The sequence below is a fragment of the Abramis brama genome, assembly GCF_963993115.1.
Source record: "Abramis brama genome assembly, chromosome: 22".
Lineage (NCBI taxonomy): Eukaryota > Metazoa > Chordata > Actinopteri > Cypriniformes > Leuciscidae > Abramis > Abramis brama.
Genome location: NC_139984.1, coordinates 1,851,918 through 1,874,265, shown reverse-complemented (window position 1 = coordinate 1,874,265; position 22,348 = coordinate 1,851,918). Strand labels below are relative to the sequence as shown.

At 42.1% G+C, this 22,348-nt stretch overlaps 1 protein-coding gene across 1 annotated transcript in view; it reads right to left on the bottom strand.

Annotated features, from left to right (window-relative positions):
- The window catches only part of col9a3 (collagen, type IX, alpha 3), a 28,265-nt gene extending 6,779 nt beyond the window's left edge, over positions 1–21,486 (bottom strand). Inside the window, exons 1-24 of the mRNA XM_084098136.1 lie at positions 21,358–21,486; positions 20,557–20,625; positions 19,925–19,960; positions 19,539–19,610; positions 19,349–19,402; positions 15,818–15,853; positions 15,490–15,513; positions 15,264–15,317; positions 15,083–15,136; positions 14,952–14,993; positions 14,638–14,694; positions 14,506–14,559; positions 14,311–14,364; positions 10,268–10,321; positions 10,095–10,148; positions 9,932–9,985; positions 9,772–9,825; positions 9,641–9,694; positions 9,500–9,553; positions 9,214–9,258; positions 8,297–8,350; positions 8,047–8,100; positions 4,719–4,772; positions 576–647 (exon numbers count right to left, since the gene is read on the bottom strand). Coding sequence (XP_083954262.1) covers positions 576–647; positions 4,719–4,772; positions 8,047–8,100; positions 8,297–8,350; positions 9,214–9,258; positions 9,500–9,553; positions 9,641–9,694; positions 9,772–9,825; positions 9,932–9,985; positions 10,095–10,148; positions 10,268–10,321; positions 14,311–14,364; positions 14,506–14,559; positions 14,638–14,694; positions 14,952–14,993; positions 15,083–15,136; positions 15,264–15,317; positions 15,490–15,513; positions 15,818–15,853; positions 19,349–19,402; positions 19,539–19,610; positions 19,925–19,960; positions 20,557–20,625; positions 21,358–21,423 — 1,275 coding nt within the window. The 5' untranslated portion in view covers positions 21,424–21,486. The remainder of the gene's footprint in view (positions 1–575; positions 648–4,718; positions 4,773–8,046; positions 8,101–8,296; positions 8,351–9,213; positions 9,259–9,499; positions 9,554–9,640; positions 9,695–9,771; positions 9,826–9,931; positions 9,986–10,094; positions 10,149–10,267; positions 10,322–14,310; positions 14,365–14,505; positions 14,560–14,637; positions 14,695–14,951; positions 14,994–15,082; positions 15,137–15,263; positions 15,318–15,489; positions 15,514–15,817; positions 15,854–19,348; positions 19,403–19,538; positions 19,611–19,924; positions 19,961–20,556; positions 20,626–21,357) is intronic.
- Between the last annotated feature and the right edge of the window lie 862 nt (positions 21,487–22,348).

Sequence of the window (22,348 nt, the reverse complement as noted above, 5' to 3'; positions counted from 1 at the left end):
TATTATACGAGCATGAATGCAATGTTTCCTGAATATCCACACGATTGCAAATGTGACAAATGAAAGGGTAATATTAAGTGATGGTCATTTTAAACTCAGCATCATCACTATTTTCGCTCCACCGAAAGCCACCGCAGAACTGAAGCACACAGCAGTGTTTGTGAACGAATCGTGAGTCAGTGATTCAGTGAGTCAATGATTCATTCATGATTACAGCCACTTGCTTCGTTACTGAATGAGTGATTGACTCGATGTCATAAAGACAGTGAATTACTGCAGCCTAATGGTGGTTAAATTCATGTTTAAAAGCATCACTTTGTTTTACCATCATTGCATATTTCTCTATTGAAGAGATTAAAGCATTATTTATTTTATAAAGGTATTTAAGGGGGCAAATATGGTCCCTCACTGGGAAAGCTGTGACTGCGGAGAGGCGGACAGAAGCCTCAGGGGACGCCTCGCTAAACACACAGAGCTTCACAAAACAACAAACTACTAGAAAAGAAATGTGATGTTGGCTTGACAGAGACATTTCCTCTAGTTTAAAAGCCTTGATGTTTTCAGGCCTCACTCACCCGCTCCCCAAACCCGCCTCTGATTCCAGTCGGACCCGGCAGACCTGGATCGCCCAGCGCTCCTTTAACACCCTGCATGGGAAAGCAAAAAGTTGCATGCATTTTAATAACATTTATGAATTGTAATAACTGTCATTAAAATTCCTACAGTGGATGTGATGACCGTGGGTGTGTGTCGGTCAGCTGCTGTTCTTGTGTGTGAGGTCTCAAGATATCTGATAAATCAACATTTCCCTTTTCCATCACCAAACCCCATCATAATCCTCCAGAACACTGAGAATCTACAGACCGTGTCACACCTTTGCATCATTCTTAGAAAAGGAAAAGAATCAACATTTGCCATACATGAACAAGCGCAAGCAGCAATCTTAAAAACAATTCTCTGTTATGCAGTTCACAGCTTTCCACAACACCATGCTTGCCAATTAATTGACTGAATTGTCATTTTGGATCAACTAAAATCATAGAAATGGTTCCTTTTTATTGCTTGGGTCATGTGTGTTGGTTGAATCTGAAGTGATTGCCATGGCCTGAAGACACCTGAAGAGTGTGGGAATGTTCCAGGTTCTTCTATCTTCTGCTCAACTGTGACACCTCGGGTCAGCGCCAGTTCAATGAAACCATACTTGTCTTTGGCCATTTTGCATTTCATTGAAAATATCCTTGATAATAAACCAAAATAAACCTCCTACTGCATTTTTCTTAGACACCAAAAATAGTTGTGCTGTAAAAATGATTTGGTGCTAATGGTCAAAATGTAAGCGATTTTATTATCACGTTGCATGTTAATTAGACTTATGAGTGCTATATATATATATATATATATGTATATATTCAGGCAGTTGTTTGACATTGGTTTGCTTGAAGGATGCATTTCCATATTCGATATCTGCATTTACACTGTACATTTGGCGAAACAACCCAAGGTGTTCGTACTGACCCAGAGAAGCTTCGGCTGAAAAGGAAGTAAAAACGGAGCGATTTACAGAAGCTTTTGCTTTCTGCACCATCTTTAAAGGTTAGAGGACCGTTTCTGAGCACTGAAAGAGTCATGTGATCGCGGCTGGGGTCCGGCTGGGGTCCACCTGAGTTTCTGAGCACTGAAAGAGTCATGTGATCGCGGCTGGGGTCCGGCTGGGGTCCACCTGAGTTTCTGAGCACTGAAAGAGTCATGTGATCACGGCTTGGGTCCACCTGAGTTTCTGAGCACTGAAAGAGTCATGTGATCACGGTTGGGGTCCGGCTGGGGTCTACCTGAGTTTCTGAGCACTGAAAGAGTCATGTGATCGCGGCTGGGGTCCACCTGAGTTTCTGAGCACTGAAAGAGTCATGTGATCGCGGCTGGGGTCCACCTGAGTTTCTGAGCACTGAAAGAGTCATGTGATCACGGCTTGGGTCCACCTGAGTTTCTGAGCACTGAAAGAGTCATGTGATCGCGGCTGGGGTCCACCTGAGTTTCTGAGCACTGAAAGAGTCATGTGATCGCGGCTGGGGTCCACCTGAGTTTCTGAGCACTGAAAGAGTCATGTGATCGCGGCTGGGGTCCACCTGAGTTTCTGAGCACTGAAAGAGTCATGTGATCGCGGCTGGGGTCCACCTGAGTTTCTGAGCACTGAAAGAGTCATGTGATCGCGGCTTGGGTCCACCTGAGTTTCTGAGCACTGAAAGAGTCATGTGATCGCGGCTGGGGTCCACCTGAGTTTCTGAGCACTGAAAGAGTCATGTGATCACGGCTGGGGTCCACCTGAGTTTCTGAGCACTGAAAGAGTCATGTGATCATGGCTGGGGTCCGGCTGGGGTCCACCTGAGTTTCTGAGCGCTGAAAGAGTCATGTGATCGCGGCTGGGGTCCACCTGAGTTTCTGAGCACTGAAAGAGTCATGTGATCACGGCTTGGGTCCACCTGAGTTTCTGAGCACTGAAAGAGTCATGTGATCGCGGCTGGGGTCCACCTGAGTTTCTGAGCACTGAAAGAGTCATGTGATCACGGCTGGGGTCCACCTGAGTTTCTGAGCACTGAAAGAGTCATGTGATCATGGCTGGGGTCCACCTGAGTTTCTGAGCACTGAAAGAGTCATGTGATCACGGCTGGGGTTCACCTGAGTTTCTGAGCACTGAAAGAGTCATGTGATCGCGGCTGGGGTCCACCTGAGTTTCTGAGCACTGAAAGAGTCATGTGATCACGGCTGGGGTCCACCTGAGTTTCTGAGCACTGAAAGAGTCATGTGATCACGGCTGGGGTCCACCTGAGTTTCTGAGCACTGAAAGAGTCATGTGATCACGGCTGGGGTCCACCTGAGTTTCTGAGCGCTGAAAGAGTCATGTGATCACGGCTGGGGTCCACCTGAGTTTCTGAGCACTGAAAGAGTCATGTGATCGCGGCTGGGGTCCACCTGAGTTTCTGAGCGCTGAAAGAGTCATGTGATCGCGGCTGGGGTCCACCTGAGTTTCTGAGCGCTGAAAGAGTCATGTGATCACGGCTGGGGTCCACCTGAGTTTCTGAGCACTGAAAGAGTCATGTGATCGCGGCTGGGGTCCACCTGAGTTTCTGAGCACTGAAAGAGTCATGTGATCACGGCTGGGGTCCACCTGAGTTTCTGAGCACTGAAAGAGTCATGTGATCATGGCTGGGGTCCGGCTGGGGTCCACCTGAGTTTCTGAGCGCTGAAAGAGTCATGTGATCACGGCTTGGGTCCACCTGAGTTTCTGAGCACTGAAAGAGTCATGTGATCGCGGCTGGGGTCCACCTGAGTTTCTGAGCACTGAAAAGAGTCATGTGATCATGGCTTGGGTCCACCTGAGCTGATGTCATCACCACCATCGCTTCTTCAATGACGCACGACTCGCATTGACGGGAATATCGGATCTGTCCGCATACATGTCAGACACAGATACACGGATCTGGCTCATATCAGATTTATTTCCACACATGAACGAGGCCTGAACCGCTCTGAGAACATCGGACTCATGTTACATGTCGGTCATATCCGATCTGAGCCACGAGAGGGAATCAGACCTGGGCGACTTGAATTGAGCGTCAGCGTCAGTTCTGGCAGGCCAGGTAGTCAAGACGCTGCTAATGCTATTGCTTCAACACTGTCCCGCCAGCTGATCTGCTCCAGCTGAGCTGCATTAGCTGGGTAACTCCCCTCGCTGCTCAATGGCCAAGCTCAAACAAGGCGCCCTATTTAAAGTACATTCAGTTTGCTCATACATGCTTGCTGCTTGCTACTGCTGCCCGCCACCTCCCCAGCTCCTCCTTATGCATAACGTGGCATTTTGCTATGTCATGTTGCCTGCTCTGTTCACAGGGGGGATATTTTAGCTCTCACAGTCCTAAACTGTGTGAGCGTTCCCTAATGCTGCTGTCCGTCCTCTGACTCTCTGCTATTTCATGGTGCTCATGAAAGGTCAGAGGACTCCCTGAACAGAGCCATACCGCCAAATTTCAATTCAGGAACATCAACCTGTTTGCAATCTATTCAATAAATTCTTAAATTATTTTTATTGTCTGTGTGTTCTTGACTTAATGGACCTGACAGAAACCCTGTGATGTAAATGTCCTTTAGCAGTCTTTGTTCAGATGCGAGAAGCCTCCATCCCCGTTCTGCACTACATGTAGAGTTCAGTCTGTATCAGTCGTGTCATTTCATTGTGCAGACGAGAATGCTTTCCCCCGTCCCGTCCGAGGCACTAGTGTTCATTTCAGTGACGAAAAAACGTCAACGTGTTTTCCACACGCTGGTAATTGTTTTTCCTTTAATTTGTCTGGGCTTGGTGTTTATAATGAATGACGCTATAATTTATGTTTATTTTATACTTCTATTTTTCACTCATGTTCTGTAAACTGCTAAATTTGAAGGATTTGTTGTGGAGGGAGGGAATACATGTTTATAGTGTTTAAAACATTTGCAAACCTTTCATTTTATATACCGTATTTTACATCATTTCTGAATGTAATAATAAAATACAACTTATCTGTGTTGAATTTCTTTCAACAATGCAATTTTGACTCGGTGTGACACATTCAGGAGCAACTTATTTTCCAGAAAAACAGTAATATGTGAGAACAGTGAGATTTGACTGTGGGCAGAGATTGTTGCACCTGACATTATCCCATGAAATATTCCCATGTGCAGCTTACCTGGAATCCTTTAACACCTTGGGGTCCAGTGTTTCCAGGTAGTCCAATGCCACCCTAATAAACAGACAGATAAAGCATTATCACATGCCTTGAACAACCACAAAGCCTCCGCTAATCGCAGCACATGACATGACTGTAGCAACAAAGCATTGTGGAGCATATACACCTCTAAATGAGTCTGTGTCATACTGTGAGCCAATCTTAGGTCCTGCAATTCGAGACAATTCAACCATAAAAGGGAAAATGGAGATAAAAAACACTAATAATTTTCTCTTGTGGTTTTGTGGTGTCAGAATCAGCTAAATGGACAGGACTCGACTGTTTCAAAAGCAGATCCACTCGCATGTGTGATGGGTGAAGCTGAAACTCAGTTCACCTCTATACAGCTCTACACGACATGTTGGGTATCGTTTGAGTTTTAACCATTACGATTCCGATTCTGCTTATCGATTCCTAATTTCGATTTTAATAAGGTAAAACAAACAAAAAACAAAAAAAACTTAGATATCATTCACATTTAGTCTTATTGCAAACTTAAAACCAACTAGCCTAACTAATATAAATTTCAAGCATTTTTAAAGCATTATTAAAGACAAGCACACAATTGGTAATTAAAAAGTAAATAAAACATTAGCAATCGCAACAAACAGATACTACTGAACAAAGATACGATTGAAATAAAGGTGTTCAGGTTCAGAATTACATAATCAAATGTAAAATAACACTGCACTTTATAAATAAAATATACATTACAAATATAGTTACAAAAGCTATTCAGTCAGGAACGAGTGAATTTTCTTTGTCTTTTGTTGTTTGATTAGTGTTATTGTAGAGACGGCAGCAGGAATATTAGGCTAATATTATTGCACGGATCCAATATAGCTGCATACACAGCAAAATCCCCAGTGTAAGATTAACACTGCTCAGTGTTTATATAATCCACACTCAGAGTGTTATAAGTAACACTGAAGCAGTGTTAAAGTTAATGAGATAATTAAGTGATTAATTGAGTGATGATTGAGCATTATTGAAGAACATCAGGTTAACAAGCAGAATCACTGAAGGAGAAAATCACAAATTGTGGTGATCAGTGTTTGTTTTATTTGGGCTCATGACCTTTAAATCACTAACTTTAGATCTAGTTTGGCTGCTTTAACTGAGTTATGACAGCCAGATGAACAAAGAGAAAAGGTGATCTGATGGTGTTTGTTGTGTTTTAACATAATCATTATTTCACAATCATTTAACCTGAATCACTGAACTCCTATAGAGCCTAGTTTTTGAGTTAGGTTTACTGTATTGATTATAGCAGTACTGTCCTTGAACAGCATAATTTAACATTTACAATGTAATCCAAATGATTTCTTAAATTATACTTGTACAATTTATTTTTGAGACGGATATCAAGAATCAGCCTGTGAATCTCAACAATGGTGACAATTATAAAGCATGTTGCAGTGCATTCTGGGTGCCACCAATCAAAACTCATTCATGGCTCCCATCATGCATTGCTGCATGAGTAAATAATGAGCTTATGATCAGAGGTGATCTGTTTATCTGAATATACGGTTTGTCACTATTGCTGAGATGTATACGCTAATTCTTGATGTCTGTGTGTGCCTACATGAAAGACTTTTTTTTTTTTTGGTATCAGAGTCACTATTAAGAAGAAATCATTTGGATTTCTTTGAAAAGGCTAAAATTGTTATGCTGTACAAGGACAGTGCTGCTATAATTAAAAAAAGTAAACCTAACTCAGAAATTGGGCTCTCCATGAGTTCAGTGTTTCAGGTCAAATAATGATTCTGTTAAAACAAAACCAACACCATCAGATCACACTTTCTCGTTGTTCATCTGGCTGTTATAACTAAGTTAGAGCAGCCAAACAAAACCTATAATACAAAAAATAATGGTCAAGAGCCCAACTAAAGCAAACACTGATCACCATAATGGCGACTCACACATTTAAATGTTCTCCTTCAGTGATTCTGCTTGTTAACATCAGGTTTCTTCAATAATGCTCAATCATCACTCAATTAATCACTGAATTATCTCATTAACATTAACACTCTGAGAGTGTGGATTATATAAACACTGAGCAGTGTTAATCTTACACTGGGGATTTTGCTGTGTGTACAGAGTTGTCTCGCGTTTGAATGGTTTAAAGTCATATTGAAATGCTCACAAAGGAATCTATAAAAGGAATTGAAATTTTAATTTTATAATAAGTATCCCATTCCTGACCTCAAGTATTCGATTCTAGAATTGGAGTCGATTTTCGATTCCCAACCGTAATTAAACCTGTGGCTGATGAGTGTGACGGTCATGCCAGGCCCGGGGTGGGTAATCGGGAGAGAATCGGGAGAATTCCCGGTGGGCCGCTTCACTTTTTTTTTTTTTACATTTGTCACGTTAGTTATATTAGGCTACACACGTTCCGCATTCTGACACCGCAGCGCACAGCCTCTGCATGGGTTGTACCATGAGAGGGAGTTCTCCCCTCCCCTCCCATAGAGTTGGTTGGGTCCATAGCCCGTCTTTTCCAAAACGTTTTCTCAGGTAGGCTACCGCGGCACCGCCGGCGCCTACCGATAGCTGGGCCGGCCCTATGGCGGCAAATCAATGACAAAATTAACGGAGCGCACAACTGATGCTTGGCGCGCGCAGTAAATGACATTCGCGAGAGGATAACAGATCTACAAGCGAGGAAACGGGAACTCGCAAGCTCATTCAAACCCTGCGCGCGCGCATGACATCTCCTCTGCACGCAATACAAGCCCTCCCGCGCGCATGATCATTCCCCACGCTCTTGATCTCCTGCTTTTGCTCGCTCGAACACTTTTATTTTTGGCAGTCGATGGGCGGGACTTACTGTTTTAATAACCTCAAATGTCATTAGGTATCACGTTTTTTAATTAAAAAAGCATTATTTTTGAATATTTTTGAATACAAATAAATCTGTAAACATTAGTTCAATATGCCTCTTTGTGGAAGAGTGGGATACATTTCAAATTCTTTCTTTCTTTCTTTCTTTCTTTCTTTCTTTCTGCTTTTGTTAATTTATCAACCTATCCTTGTGGAATAGTGGAACATTTTTTGTTAACTTCTCAGCTTAAGTGAATTATTATTTAACCTTTACATTATTTGTTGAACCATGTTATTAATAAAAACTACACAATGGTAAGAGCTGAACTGTTGCTTCATTTATCCAATTTGGAAAAAGTGCTAATTTGGAATTCCACCATGGAAAAAGAGGGCCGGTCTTGGGCCTGAAACTCCCGGGCTGAAAAGTGGCCCCACTCCGGCCCTGGGTCATGCTGTTACTCACAGCCACTCCTCTGGGTCCGGCTTCTCCTCGCTCTCCAGGGATGCCGATCTCGCCCTGCGGGAGGAGTCATCTTCAGTAACCATCAACTGAGCAGCACACAGTGTATCAATAGCCTTATACCCTCTTACTAAATGACCTAATTATATATACAGAATTCAGAAGTACAGTAACATTAGCTGAATATCAGCATGCATTACCACACTACGGCTGTCAGAAACTGTTCATATCAGGTCAAAAGTCAGATACATACAGGTATACCTGGCTCTCCAGAGGGTCCTGCTTCTCCCATCGTTCCTGTATTGCCCTGAATGGAGAAGGATTATTGAATTATATTCCATTTGAAGTTAAAATCTACCTCAGATGGTCTTCCAGTCTGATTCATTTAGACTCAGAAACACTAGACCAAAGAGCAAAAAAGACGTGATACCAGGAACAAAGCACCTCGAGCAACCAGTCTGAGCTGGGAAACACTGAAGCATCAAGTCACATTCCCTTCAACCCTTGCGGTTACATATACAGAGCCCGGGATATCTCATCCTCATTCTTGCTTTATTATATGCATTATACATTTCTTAATTAACCATACTTCAACTAAATAAGCTCATAACTGTTTCACGCAAAGTGATGCTTGAGTGATCAGGGATATTCCAATTCCAAATACTTGTTGTGTCTTGCACAACTGATTGTGTCAAATACAACTTTTTATTATTTCATTTATTCTATTCAATAATTACAAACATTTTCATGATTAAGTCATTATTGTGTGTTTTAAAAAAAATAAGGTTTATCATTATTTTACATTGAATGGACATTTAGAAATAATTATCATAAATTGCTGAGGATGCCTTATGTTGTCTCTCAGAAATGAAATGTTCCTCTTTGGCTGATAAAACAAGAATCTTTACATATTTCTGCCTATGAAAAAAATGTTGTTTCTGTGCTGAAACTGTGATGACAAGGACTCCACAATTTGCATGTTTGAACAAGCTTATGATCTGAATCAGGTGTGTAATTATACAACATTTACGGCTGTTCAGCTGGCCTATCACAACACTGCCTTCAGCTGACTCTAAATAATCATAAACTGATTACATTTTACTTTAATTACAGCTATTATAAAGTAATGCCTTGCTATCAGGTAAGTTGCAAATAGACTGATATACTCACCACGCCTCCTTTGGCACCTTTTGCACCAGCTTTTCCTGGCAAACCCTGAATTATACACAGACAAATGTTGTGAGTTGTACAATGCTACTAACATCTGAGGTAGCTACTCAAATTATCAAACAGATCAACCAAAAGGTGAATTAAACCTTTGCAGATTTTAAAAACAAGCATGAATGACAAAAGAATCACATCAACTACACCATCTCTTATTCATATTTCCTTTCTCATATTAATATTTAATCTGTGTGCTTAGCTTTTCAACAGTGTGATGGATGATAATACGTACAGGCAGACCATTAGGTCCTTTCTCACCAGGTACTCCTGGTCTACCAGCGTCCCCCTATGGACACAAACACACACCATGAGCGTCACTGCGTTCTGACACAGCGAAAGGAAGCCTAGAAGTGTCTGAGCAGAAAACATTTACCTTTTCACCATCTAGTCCTTGAGTCCCATCCTTCCCATCCCTGCCAGGGATGCCCTAAGATCCACAGAGAGCATTATTATGGGGAAATCTAACGGTCATCATAACAGCCTGCAAATTATACATTTCCTTACAGGTTCGCCTTTAGGTCCTGCACCTCCAGGTACTCCCTTGGGGCCGATTTTTCCCTATTGAGAGGATGACATTGACAATATTACAGAAGTACAAGCCTAGAATATGAACTAGAAGTGACTACATCTAATAAGTAATAAGTAATGTGGACAGTTTTCTTACTATCTCTCCTTTGGGCCCTCTGAAACCTTGAGGTCCTTTTTCACCAGCATCACCCTATTCAGAAGATACACACAGCAAACCTTTACTGATTCACTGTGGCACTAACATACACATTCATGAGAATAATGTGCAAACTTTAAGTAAGGAGGGGTGAAACACTCACGGTTTTTCCAATGACGCCAGCAATTCCAGGTTTTCCTCTGAAACCAGGCAATCCCTACAAACAGAAGTAGATGCAAGTGATGTTTGGAGATCACTCTGAATATGCCTGACTGAATGCATTTGAATGAGCGGTGCGTTGAGGACACGTGTAGTGTGATGTTATTGAGGTCTTACTCTGTCTCCCACTGGTCCTCCGGGACCCTGCAGACCCCTCAGCCCTCGAGAGCCCTTCAGTGACAGTGCAAACAAAAGAATGAATGGAAGGAAAAAAACAGCTCCTAAAATTACACCATTTCCCACAAAACACAATAGGGTTTATTTTTGAATAAAGTAATGCACCACATTTCACGTCACAGACTAAATGCATTCAACGGCAAGAAAAACCGAGCACCCATATAGATACAATAAACTTAACCTGTAAGTTGATGAAAACGTAATGCAGTTCACTGACTGCCTCAGAAGACACTGTTCCAGTGATGGACAAAACATATATCACTGTCATTCGCTGGTCAAAAACCTCGTAACTCCATTTGAGCTTGATTTTCATAAAGTCTTAGTATTATAAAGACACATGCATGTGTCTGACCATATATACAACCACAATACCAAATTTGATGACTTTAATTATTTTAAAAATATGAGCTTTCCGCCCAACAGCGATGATTAATGTAGCTAAATTTGTTGTTTTATCATCTTCTCCAACAAAATCATATAGCTATCTATATGGCCTTATTGTGCTCCTACCTGACTTAAGCTCGTTTCACATTACATGTGATTACTATTTTTAAAATAATATCCAGTTTTAATATGCTATTTGGAGCAGTGCATGTTTGTGCAATTTCATTTATTTGAGTGCTTAGTGGAGTGCCATGTGATTTTTTACTTATCAAAACTGTGCCGTGGCAAAAAAAAAAAGACGAGCGAGCTCTCAGCGGGACCTCTCCAGCAACTGGTGCGGACGATACAGCTTGTCAGCGTGATCGATCTCTCTCTCTCTGTCTTTTTTGTTTTCTGATTAAGCAAAAACATAAAAGCTGTTCTTACAGCTGGTAAGGTGCGCCATGAGAGCGCTGAAAGGCTGTTTTCACGGCTGGTAAGATCGCCAGCAAGAGAGACAGCGCACGACAGGTGCACATTCCTGTCTGTGTTCACTGTGACCCTTCCCCTGCGTGCTTCAGCACCAAGGAGAGCAGTCCCTAAAAGAGCTTACACGGGCAGTGCGCGTCTTTTTAAAGGTGCCACTCTACCTGTGTGTTTCTGGATGTGGTCGTTACCTGGGATTACGGGATGGTCACGAGCGCTGTATCGCTGTCTGGGCATTGAACGCGCTGAGGCAGCGTTTGTGGATGAGTCATGTACCCATTGTGGGAAGATGACCATCTCGGAGCTTCGGTTGAGACTCTCGTTCCTGCAAAGGGGCGGAGTCCCTGCGCCTCTGCTGCGATCTAACCCTCCTCCGAGGGTTGCTTCAGGCAGTAGTGCAGGTGACCTGAGGGTTACGGTGAGAGCGCTTCCTTCAGGGAACCAACCCCCTAGGAACCCTCATCCCTCTCACGTTCCGCAGCCAGTAGAGCCGCCAACGGAACGTGCTGGACAATCCACGAGGTGTGTACCAGTCGTTTCCTTCAGCGCTCCCCATGATGAACAGATGTCGGTCGCTGCATCGGAGGATGGGTCAGACTTCTCTGCGGATGACGATTCGGAGCCGCTGCCCCCTTCGGGTGTGGCAGCAGTGCCCGAGTCGGACCCGGAGATGATGGCCATGCTTTCCCGTGCCGCCAACAGGATCGGGTTCGAGGCTGGAGGAGCAAGAGGAGCTCACGGGGGCGTGGACGGCACCTTTTACTGCCAGAAACCGTTCTGGTGGCTCCTCCTCCCTCACCACCCTTGATGGCGGGGCGGCTATGAGTTACACGCGTATCCCACAAGTGGAGCGGGCCGTTGCTATGCAACTGTGCCCTAACACCACTTGGCGTGGAGAACCGTGTCTCCCTTCCTGGACCTGTAAGTGCTCGTCAGACTTAACCGGCAAGGCCGGTTTACCATACACGCCATGGCGTTGTTGCAGGTCCATCAGGCCAAGGCACTGAAGGACCTGCTTTTCGGTCGACGAATCGTGCCTAGAGTTCAGTTATGGTTATGTGCCCAAGGTTCCTACCACTCCCTTCAGGGACCAGGGGGTGAACCTGCAAGCGCTGCTCCTGGAGGAGGCAGACCCAGCCCTGGCTTTGCTCTGTCCCGTTCGTGCTCTGCGTCTGTACGTGGACAGAACTCAAAGTCTCAGGACCTCAGATCAGCTCTTTGTCTGTTACGGAGGCCAGCAGAAGGGAAAAGCTGTCTCCAAGCAGAGGATGGCCCACTGGATAGTGGATGCTTACCAAGCACAAGGCATGCCCTGCCCGCTCAGGTTGCATGCTCACTCCACGAGAGGCGTTGCATCCTCCTGGGCGCTGGCAATTGGATTCTCGCTAACAGATATCTGTAGAGCTGCGGGCCCGGGGCAACACCTAACACGTTTGCTAGATATTATAGCCTACGTGTAGAGCCGGTCTCCTCCTGTGTTCTCACCCTAAACGGGTAGAAGCACTGAGAGGCTTGCTGCACCCTACTGTGCACCCTTATTGCTCCAGAGTGAAAAACCTGTTGAGTCCTCCAAAACCCTCGGCCCGGACATGGTGGAGCGTCCGGTGCCAGGCCTTTATCTGTTGAATCCTTGAGAACCGGATCTAGGCTGGGTCCCATATGTGTATTTCTTCCACGGCTGCTCCTAATCGGAAGCCTGTGTCTTTCGCTTGGGCTAAGTCACCCAGTATTTCATATGCAGTACAACCTTCGGGTTAGTCCATATGTATATCGCCACATAACCCCTTCGGGGAAGAATGTGGGTTCCGCAGCGTTCTCCTTCCCTTCCCAGTGTTATCCAATATTCTCACTGTATGGGTTATCACGGAACAACAGTGTGCTGTTGTATACACTCTGTGTTAGCCCTCTCCTATCATCCTTCCAGGCAACAAGGGGCAAGAGGCTCGCACAGGGTGCTAGATGGGGTCAGCAGCTGTGGCGCTTTGGTAGGGATTCCTATTCGTCTGTCACGACGTACAACGAGAGTGACCGACTGATAGGGAACGTCTTGGTTATGTATGGTAACCCTTGTTCCCTGAAGGAGGGAACGGAGATGTACGTCCCGTCGCCACATCTACTGCGACCCGCCGGGGCAGCCAGCTCATCGGCTCGGCTCCTCAGCAAAAAACTGAAGTGCAATCGCACCTTCTGCTCATTATCTGCTGTTAAAGAGCACCATAAAATGCTCTATTAACCTAATTTCTAAACATCTCTTCTAAAGGGGGATTGTTTTTGCAGCATCTTTGATAAGTAAATTAGATATTTTTATTCACAAATCAACTTTGTCTAACATAGTTTTACTGTAAATTGAGAAAATATCAATGTTAACATGGCAACGCTTTACCACAGTGGAATTGCAGTAATGTATTTCCCCATTGGTATTTTTTTTATAGTAGCATCAATAATATGATTGCAGTTATTTATTTATTTTAAGTGTTTATTGTAGTATAGTTGTATTTATGTATAAATAACAAAATGATTTCTTCTTTTCAGAAAATTAATTCAGCAATATTTTAAGGAAAGGGCAATATTGAGTGCAGAGTTAGCTCTTCCATGGGATGAGAGTGAGGATGAGTTAGCCAAATGATTGGGAATGATAGGGATTAAATGATCTACTTATTTTTGGTTTGCATGAGTTCCAAGTATACAAATCTATCAATTTCAAAAAGAAATGTGCAATTAAACGGAAAAGACATTCATAATTTTATAGAAAAACAACATTTTCCATTGTGATACAGCATTGCCATATTTCCCTAAGTTATCCCCCCCAAATTTTTGGGATTTGTATGATGATTGATTGATTGAAATGTATGCTATTTCATGTAATTTCAGGTATTTCATGTAATATTTGAAACAAATATTTAATGGTTAGGACATAATGCATTCCAAAGAGGGTTAAGAGTGAATGTGTGTATTTTTATTTGAAAATAATTCAAATCGATTACAATAAACTCTAGTTCTTTTCCTACTATATTATTTTTCTTTATTCCCTTTAATTCTCCCCCTCCCCCAAATGTTCAAGTCATAGTTAAGGCCTTGGTAAGTGTAGCATGTCTAGCTGTGGTACAGTAAAACAGCGTGTGAATTATTCCCACCTGTAATCCCACTGTCCCTGGGATTCCCGGAGGACCAGGTGGCCCCTGATCACCCTGATGGGAAGAGACACAGATAGAAACACATTATAACAAGCTGTTTTCTGCTTCTGTTACATTTCTGAAAAAGTTTCAGTGCAGTTTCTGGAAAGCTTTAGAATGGTGTTTCAATGTATTCAAAGGGTGGTAAAATCTCACCTTCTCACCGTCTTTACCCAGCTCTCCCTTGCTTCCTTTATGACCTGTATGACCCTAAACGAAAACAGAAGCAGCTCAGCAATCTGTGATATCTTCTGTAATGAGAGACACATGTTTTATCATCATAAGTACCTTGAATCCAGGCATCCCAGGCGGTCCAGGAGGACCCGGAGGACAGATGGCCGGACACTACAAACAAGACAATGATGCAATCAATCTGCATGCAAAGAAAAACAAGACTGCTGAAGATGTATCCTTCCTAATAAGAAAACTCTTCCTTCAGACGCAGTAGTCATTTTGAAGGAAGATAAAATAGAGATGTGTGTTGAAAACGGGATTACACTTACAATAGAACTCTCAACACTGTGTAAGACCGTACATGTGAAGATGGATGTGTGTATGCTGGACACACAGTGTTGGAGGACGGTACAGGGGTTTTAACTCACCAGCAGATCTCCATTGCCTTCAGGAAGAGTTCCTGGAAGTCCCTAAAAGGAGGAGGATGATACATAAAACTGGATCATTAAAATAAAATAAATGTGTTTCTGCACTTTTAGTTTGAGATGCAAGTACTTACAGGAGGTCCATCTAAGCCTGCAGGACCAGGAAGTCCTGGAAGACCCTCAGGCCCCTACAACCAATCACAGACCAGCATCACTGATCACTCTACCTGAACGTGTGCTTTTCATGTGTGTAGTGTAGACAGCGTTCTAGTAGATCCATTACAAATGAACGACAACATATTTTTGCGCACTCACCGGCGGCCCCTGAGGTCCTGCTCCACCTGGGAGCCCGTTCTCTCCAGCAAGACCCTGAGATCAGAGAAGAGAAGACACATTTACATTTGTTGAGTATCCATGCTGGATAATATACTGAATCAATATTAGGCCCCGGGTTCATGGTGGCTGCACATGAACTGAGACAGCAGGGCCATTATTGGGCTAATTCTTCCTCTTCTCCTTGTTTCTGACAGGCTGTACTCACCAGAGCTCCTGGTCTGCCTCTGCCCTGAGGACGACAAGAGAGGACATCTCATGAATAGCCCTGGGAATGTTTGTTATCATGACATCATACTGCATTTTTCCTGATGTTTTGAGAGTGCAAGTAAGTTTTCCTGATGTTTTGAGAGTGTCAGTAATGATGGTGGTCTGTTTGCATGAGAAAATGGTGTCGGTTTGAATTGTTTATGAGACTTTCATATGATAAAGAAGCTACACTTTTCAGGTGTGACAGAAGAACTTCTCTTTTAATCCTGTGATTGAAGTGTCATATGACTGTGTTTACAGTGGCTTTACTCATGTTTGGCACATACAGGGGGTCCATCTGGTCCGGGGGGTCCTGGGTCTCCCTACAAAAACAACAAAATAATAATAGTAAGTCTCAGTTGGCAGCTGAGAAACAGACGACAGAAACAGTTTCCCAATGAAGGAACCACTCAAACTCACAGCGTCAGAACTGACTGTACGCTCTTGCACACAGAGCCTGTGCTGTGAGTGACATACTACTCGTTCTCATGCATCCCACAGTCAGCTGTGAACACTATAGCTCCAGGCAGTGGCGTAACGGAAGGGCATGCAGGGGGTTAACCAGCCCGCCGGGTGAACCGCTAATAGTTGATGTAATGGGTGGAATAATATTTACGTTGTCATTTGTGGTACGGGTGATGGTCAGGAATCAATAGGCACGGGCGGACTGTGAGTCCAATAGCCAAGACTAATTCGACTCAATTCGATACCCACCGATAGGCAGCTGCTCTCAAACGGTCCCGTGCTTATTTGTGGGTTGGGAATCGAATATTGAGGTCAGGAATCAGATACTTGTTATGAAATTAAAATGTCGATTCCTCTTATCGATTCCCTTGTGGGCATTTCGATGTGATTTTAAACCATTGAAGCGCGAGACGACCCGCACGCTGTTCTCAGAGCTGCAGGCGTGTGTAACAGTATATTGGATCCGTGAGCCTAATATTCCTGCTGCCGTCTCTACAATAACACTAATCAAACAATAAAAGATAAAGAGAAAATTCACTCGTTCTTGGCTGAATAACTTTTGGAACTATATTTGTAATGTATATTTTATTTATAAAGTGCAGTGTTATTTTACATTTGATTACAGTTTCTGAACCTGAACACCTGAAAATCTTAAAACAGTTTATTTCAATCATATCTTTGTTCAGTTGTATCTATTGTTGTGACTGCTATTTTTTTATTTTGTTCTTTTTTAATTACTGAGTGTTTACTTGTGTTTAATAATGCTTTAATAATGCTTGAAATGTATATTAGTTAGACAAGTTGTTTTTCTATGGTATTTGCAAACCACAGGCAAACTTAAGTGTTCTTTAGCCTGTTGATGTTTATTCGTGATATTCAGCTACAAATACATGTTTTGCAATAAGACTAAATGTGAATGATATCTAAGTTGTTTTTGTTTTTTTTACCTTATAGGAATCGAAATTAGGAATTGATAAGAATCGTTATCGATAAGCAGAATCGAAATTGGAATCGTTAAAATTCAACTGATACCCAACCCTAGCTGCGACTTAAGTGATTGACAGCTTCAGTTGATATAAAGGGAGCGCTCTTTACTCGCTTTCTGTATATAATCTAATCACAATTTTAATATGTTTTTTTTTCATGCTGCTAAGAGGATCAACGGCCATGTCACACTGCAGAGTTTTACAAGAGACAACCACATTTAAATGAGGTGAATCTGCTAAAATAGCCTATATTGCCGAAATTATATGACAGTAAAGGCTCATATTTATTCTTTTGATTTATGGAGAGTAGACCTTTTATAGGGTATGTGTAGCCTATGGTGTGATTTATGCACATTTGTTCAAAATAGCCTGTATGATTGTTCACATGATGTACGTAGAAGTTTGTTATTAACAGATTATTGTTTTCTGTTAATTATTATGGTGTTGGCCTGCGTGTCTATTTTTCTTAAATGCATCAACTCAGACTACCTAATTTTGGTTTGATTGCCTGAGTTACATGAGGAAATGAATATTTTTTGTCTACCTGATGTGGTAGATTGACTTCAGGTGTGGTTCGGGTCGGGTCGGGTGTTCTGTGAAGTGCTGTGGGTGCAGGTTTACTGAACGGGACCAAACACTGCAGCCTTTACGCTTTTGATCATATTATCTATTTCTTCTAGATTTCTTATATACAGAAATTTAGTCGTAAACAAAACATTTCTCTATGTAACATTCCATATGTGACAATTCATTTTGTTCTCACTATTTGATTAGATGGAGTTGTTTTTACACAAAATTGGGTTGATAATAGAAATAATAGTATTTCTCAACAGTACGCCTCTCGCCGAATAGCCTCATAATGAGGATCACAGTAATGTAAATCCCGTCCTTCAGTATGAGGCTCAGTGTCAGCTAATGTCATCTATTATGCAACACATTTTCTCTGTTATTTAATATCACATTAACTTCCCAATTCACAGCTCACTGCTATCAGCCACACAGAATGATGGTGATTTCAGCTGATTCCGAGAAACTAATTAAAAGAAAACCTGTGGTGGGAACAGGACTTCACATTCCAAGCTGGATTAGGAGGAATTCATCTGAAGTCACCTGATCCTCATTAAAACTGCCTAAGGATCTGCTGGTGGCTGCACACTGTGCTGAAGACATGATTTATGACCACAAAAAGTTGTTTGAAAATCAAAACTACAAAGGAGTTTGGTGGCAAACGAGGGTCAGTTCAACGCTGGATCTGCACAAAAGTTGATTCTGAAAGATGGATCGATACCAACATCCTACATGAGCACCTGTACAACAATTCACAGATGATCATGACGGAACATGCTAATCGATAAGCTGAATAAAGTTAACTCCACAGCAACTACATAAATTCATCAACTAACCATTCAAAAACATTGTAACTTCTTCCCATCAGTGTCCGACTCTGGTTTGAACATGTAAGGCAGAACACCACTACTGGCGATTCATTTATTATAGCATGTCCAATTTCCCTTATTTTGGTGTGAGCAAAAACACGCCGTTATCATGTTGGTACAATTAAATGCAAATGAGCTGCTGCTCCCCGCCCCCTTTCCAGAAGAGGGCGGAGCCTTTACAGCTCATGCTTCGGATACTTCACAAGAACAAAACTGGAGCTCACACTTACATGTAATCAGATATAGTATAAAATATGTGTATTTGTCGAAGAGGAGGGCTCTGAGCTGGGAATTTGGCCCGAACCCAGAGCACCCACCCCCATACCTGGCTAGGATAGGAATAATTGAGAGTGAGGAGTTGGGATGGAGGAGGGATGCTGGAAAAACGCAGACTGTAGTCGTAGAACAGAGGTTAGTCGGCTCTGTATAAGCCTCCTTCCGCACTGACTGGGTAGACTCTTGGGTAGAACTTTATTAATTAAACATAATTTCTAACATTTTAGCTGCGTAAGATTCTCCAGGTTTGTTGTTGTGAAGTATCTGAAGCATGATCTGTAAAGGCTCCGCCCTCTTCTGGAAAATGGGCAGGAAGCAGCAGCTCATTTGCATTTAAAGGTACACACACGATCACGGCGTGTTTTTACTCACAAACCAAATAGGGGGAATTGGACATACTATAAAAAATTATCTGTGGGGTATTTTGAGCTGAAACTTCACAGACACATTCTCGGGACACCAGAGACCTATATTACATCTAGTAAAAAGGGGCATTATAGGTTCCCTTAAAAAAAAAGAGATTCAGAGACAAATACTACAGTAGAAGAGCTTTAGCCATAACGACACTTCCAAACTGAAATGTGGGTGAACAGGTTATGTTCAGGTGTGGAGGGACTCATTTTACTCAACTTATAAAAAACAGAGAGTTACTTACTGCTGCTCCTGGGGGTCCATCTTTGCCAGCTGGACCGTCCGGACCGGTCAAACCCTACAGGACATGACGTTTTCATGATCAGACGCCAACATTTATAGTGCTTAAATGATTTCCTTTATATAAATGAGGTTAAAAATCCCCCAGAGTTTGTGTGTGCCACTGAAAATGCTGCTGTTACTTCTTGACTTACATCCACACCAGGAAGACCAGGCAGTCCCGGCTTCCCTGCGGCCCCAGGGCCACCTGCTTTTCCTTTCGGCCCCTGCCATCCAAACACAAACTGATGTAAAACAGCATCTTACACTATATGATCTGTGTCTCGATTTTATGTTTACATGTTATTTATTGCATCTTCACAAAAAAGATTCATGTTTAGTCTTTGGCAGGGAATAATGCAATCTGCTTTGGCTGCTGTCGTCACACTCTAGTCTACCTCATTACTGATCCAAAATCTACATAGAGAAGCATTGAATCATCAGAGATGTGAGGCATCTTTAGCACTGCACCAGCAAAGTAAATCAGTGCTAGGATTCACATGTTACGAGAAGATCTGACAGAAGATCAGGAGATACTCACAGGCTTTCCGGGAAGTCCAGAAGGGCCAGGTTTTCCCTGCAGAGATTACAGTGTCTGAGTTTCTCAATCATAGCTACATTAGACACACATCTGCAGTCATAATGTGTGTCTGTATGAACATAGGTTGTGTTGGAAAGCTGCTCTGAGCTGAATAACACTGAGAGGAGAGAAGGAGAGTGAGCTGGAGGGGGTCGGGGAAACTCTAGACGCGTGTGTTTGAGTTGAGGCTGAATGAATGGGCTCTCTGTCACTGCACTGCCACAGCCTGCGCTAAGCAGATTTTCGTTTACTGAGGAAACATTCACAGCTTTCATCGTTTGCATGCGTAAATTCCTGAGAGTTTTTCCTTTAACAAGTAAACGGCTGTAAGTATTCATGGCTTGTCTAAACAGTTAAACCATTACATTGCAATACAACGGTGTTTAGAAAATGAAATAATTTTTCCCTGACCTTGCCAATCGTGAAGATTAATGATGAGAGTTATTTAATTCACATAATGACATTTTTTAAAATCTGTCAAAAACAAATGTTTAGAAGTTTTTTTCCTTTCGCTTTTCGGCTAAAATGTGAAGCAAATAAACACTAATAAAGGGAATGGAATATAGATATAATGTGTCTGTGTCTAAACTCACATCGATGCCATCTTTCCCTGGGGGTCCTGGTGGCCCCGGCGTTCCCAGTGTGCCTCGAGGACCCGGCCTCTGCAACAGATGCAAACACAAAATCAAGAATGAGAATAATCAGAAGAGGAAATGTAAAAACAACAGAAAGAAATCCCACAGGTGTTTTGTTCTCAGCTCATATAGGCTAATGTATGTTTCCCAGGGAAACATCTGCCCTCCTGTCCAAACTAAAATTAAAAACTCAAAATAAATCTGTTTATCAGAGTGAACTAACTGGTCACATGTTCAAATGGCAGTTTTAAATATTCAGGCAGAAAATGAACAACAAAGATGAGCACAAATGAAGTGACATGAGTTTAGTGGCAAACACTGCAAACTTCTCACAAAGATGCCATTGTGTGGCGATCACGTTACACTGTGAAAAAAATGTTTCGTAAGGTAAACTGTTTTTTTCCTCACTTTGTAACATCTAAATGATGAGATTTATTAAAGTAAGATATCTGACGTTAACTTGAAGTTACAAATCATATTGAAGGGTCAGGTAGAAATCGCTGCACTTTTACTTTTACAATGCGTACATTACAGTAAGTCCACAATGCATTGAAAAGCGTTTATAAACGAAAAGGTGAATACTTTCATACATACAAACTCGTTAGCTACCCACTGATGTTAACTGATCTTGTTTCCACAATGCGCTAAAGTTCTCAGCCTGGATATTATTATAGGCAGCAATCAATCGACCCGTTAAATGAAGATCCCAAGCATTAGCAGAAGCGGCCGGTTAATAGTCGATCGTCCCGCATCTCTTACCTGGGCGAGTGCCGATGTTACCAGCTGTAACAGAAAGAGTAAGTGAAGCGCAGAGAACACGGCCATGGCTCCTGTCCTCCTCAGTCCTGTGCTCAGCCTGTGCTGGGTGACTCTCACACTCAGTATGATTGCAGATAAAGGGGCAGCGCGGAGTCCGCGGAGGGGGTGGACATGCCATGAGCTCTGCGGGACATGCTCAGAGTTACACTGTTTACTGTAGAGCTCATGATCATCAGATGCAACCCATCCCCCGTAATCATTATCAGCATCAGCAACATCTTCATCAATAATAATATTATTGTATAATAATGCCAGATCAGCAATCACCTGCGTGACCTTTACACACAGAAATGAGTTAGAATAGTAGTAGAATTCCCTCTTTTCCACACCCACCACAGACATAAAACACCAACTATTTCTTAACATAAATATTTTCTTAAGAAAACATAAATTAATTTCTTAAGTATATATATATATACATATATATATATATATATATATATATATATATATACATATATATATATATATATATACATATATATATATATATATATACATATATATATATATATATATATATACATATATATATATATATATATATATATATATATATATATATATAAACGATTTCATGTACATTAATATATATATTCACAATATGACAACTTGGTTTCACTTTATTTTGATGGTCCCTTTAACACGTTCTGTTGACTATAAGTAACGCTGCACCTACGTGTCTACTAACTCTCATTAGAGTGTTAGTTAAGTATTAATAGACTGGTAGGGTTAGGGTTAGATTAAGTTGACATGTAGTTGCAAAATTACTTATAGTCAGTAGAGTGACTGTTGGAGGACCATCACAATAAAGTTTTTGCAGATATTAAGCAGACAGTCTACTTATACTCCAATGAAAGTTGACATATAGTTGCAAAGTTATAGTCAACAGCACGTTCAAAAGGGACCATCAAAATAAAGTGTTACCGAC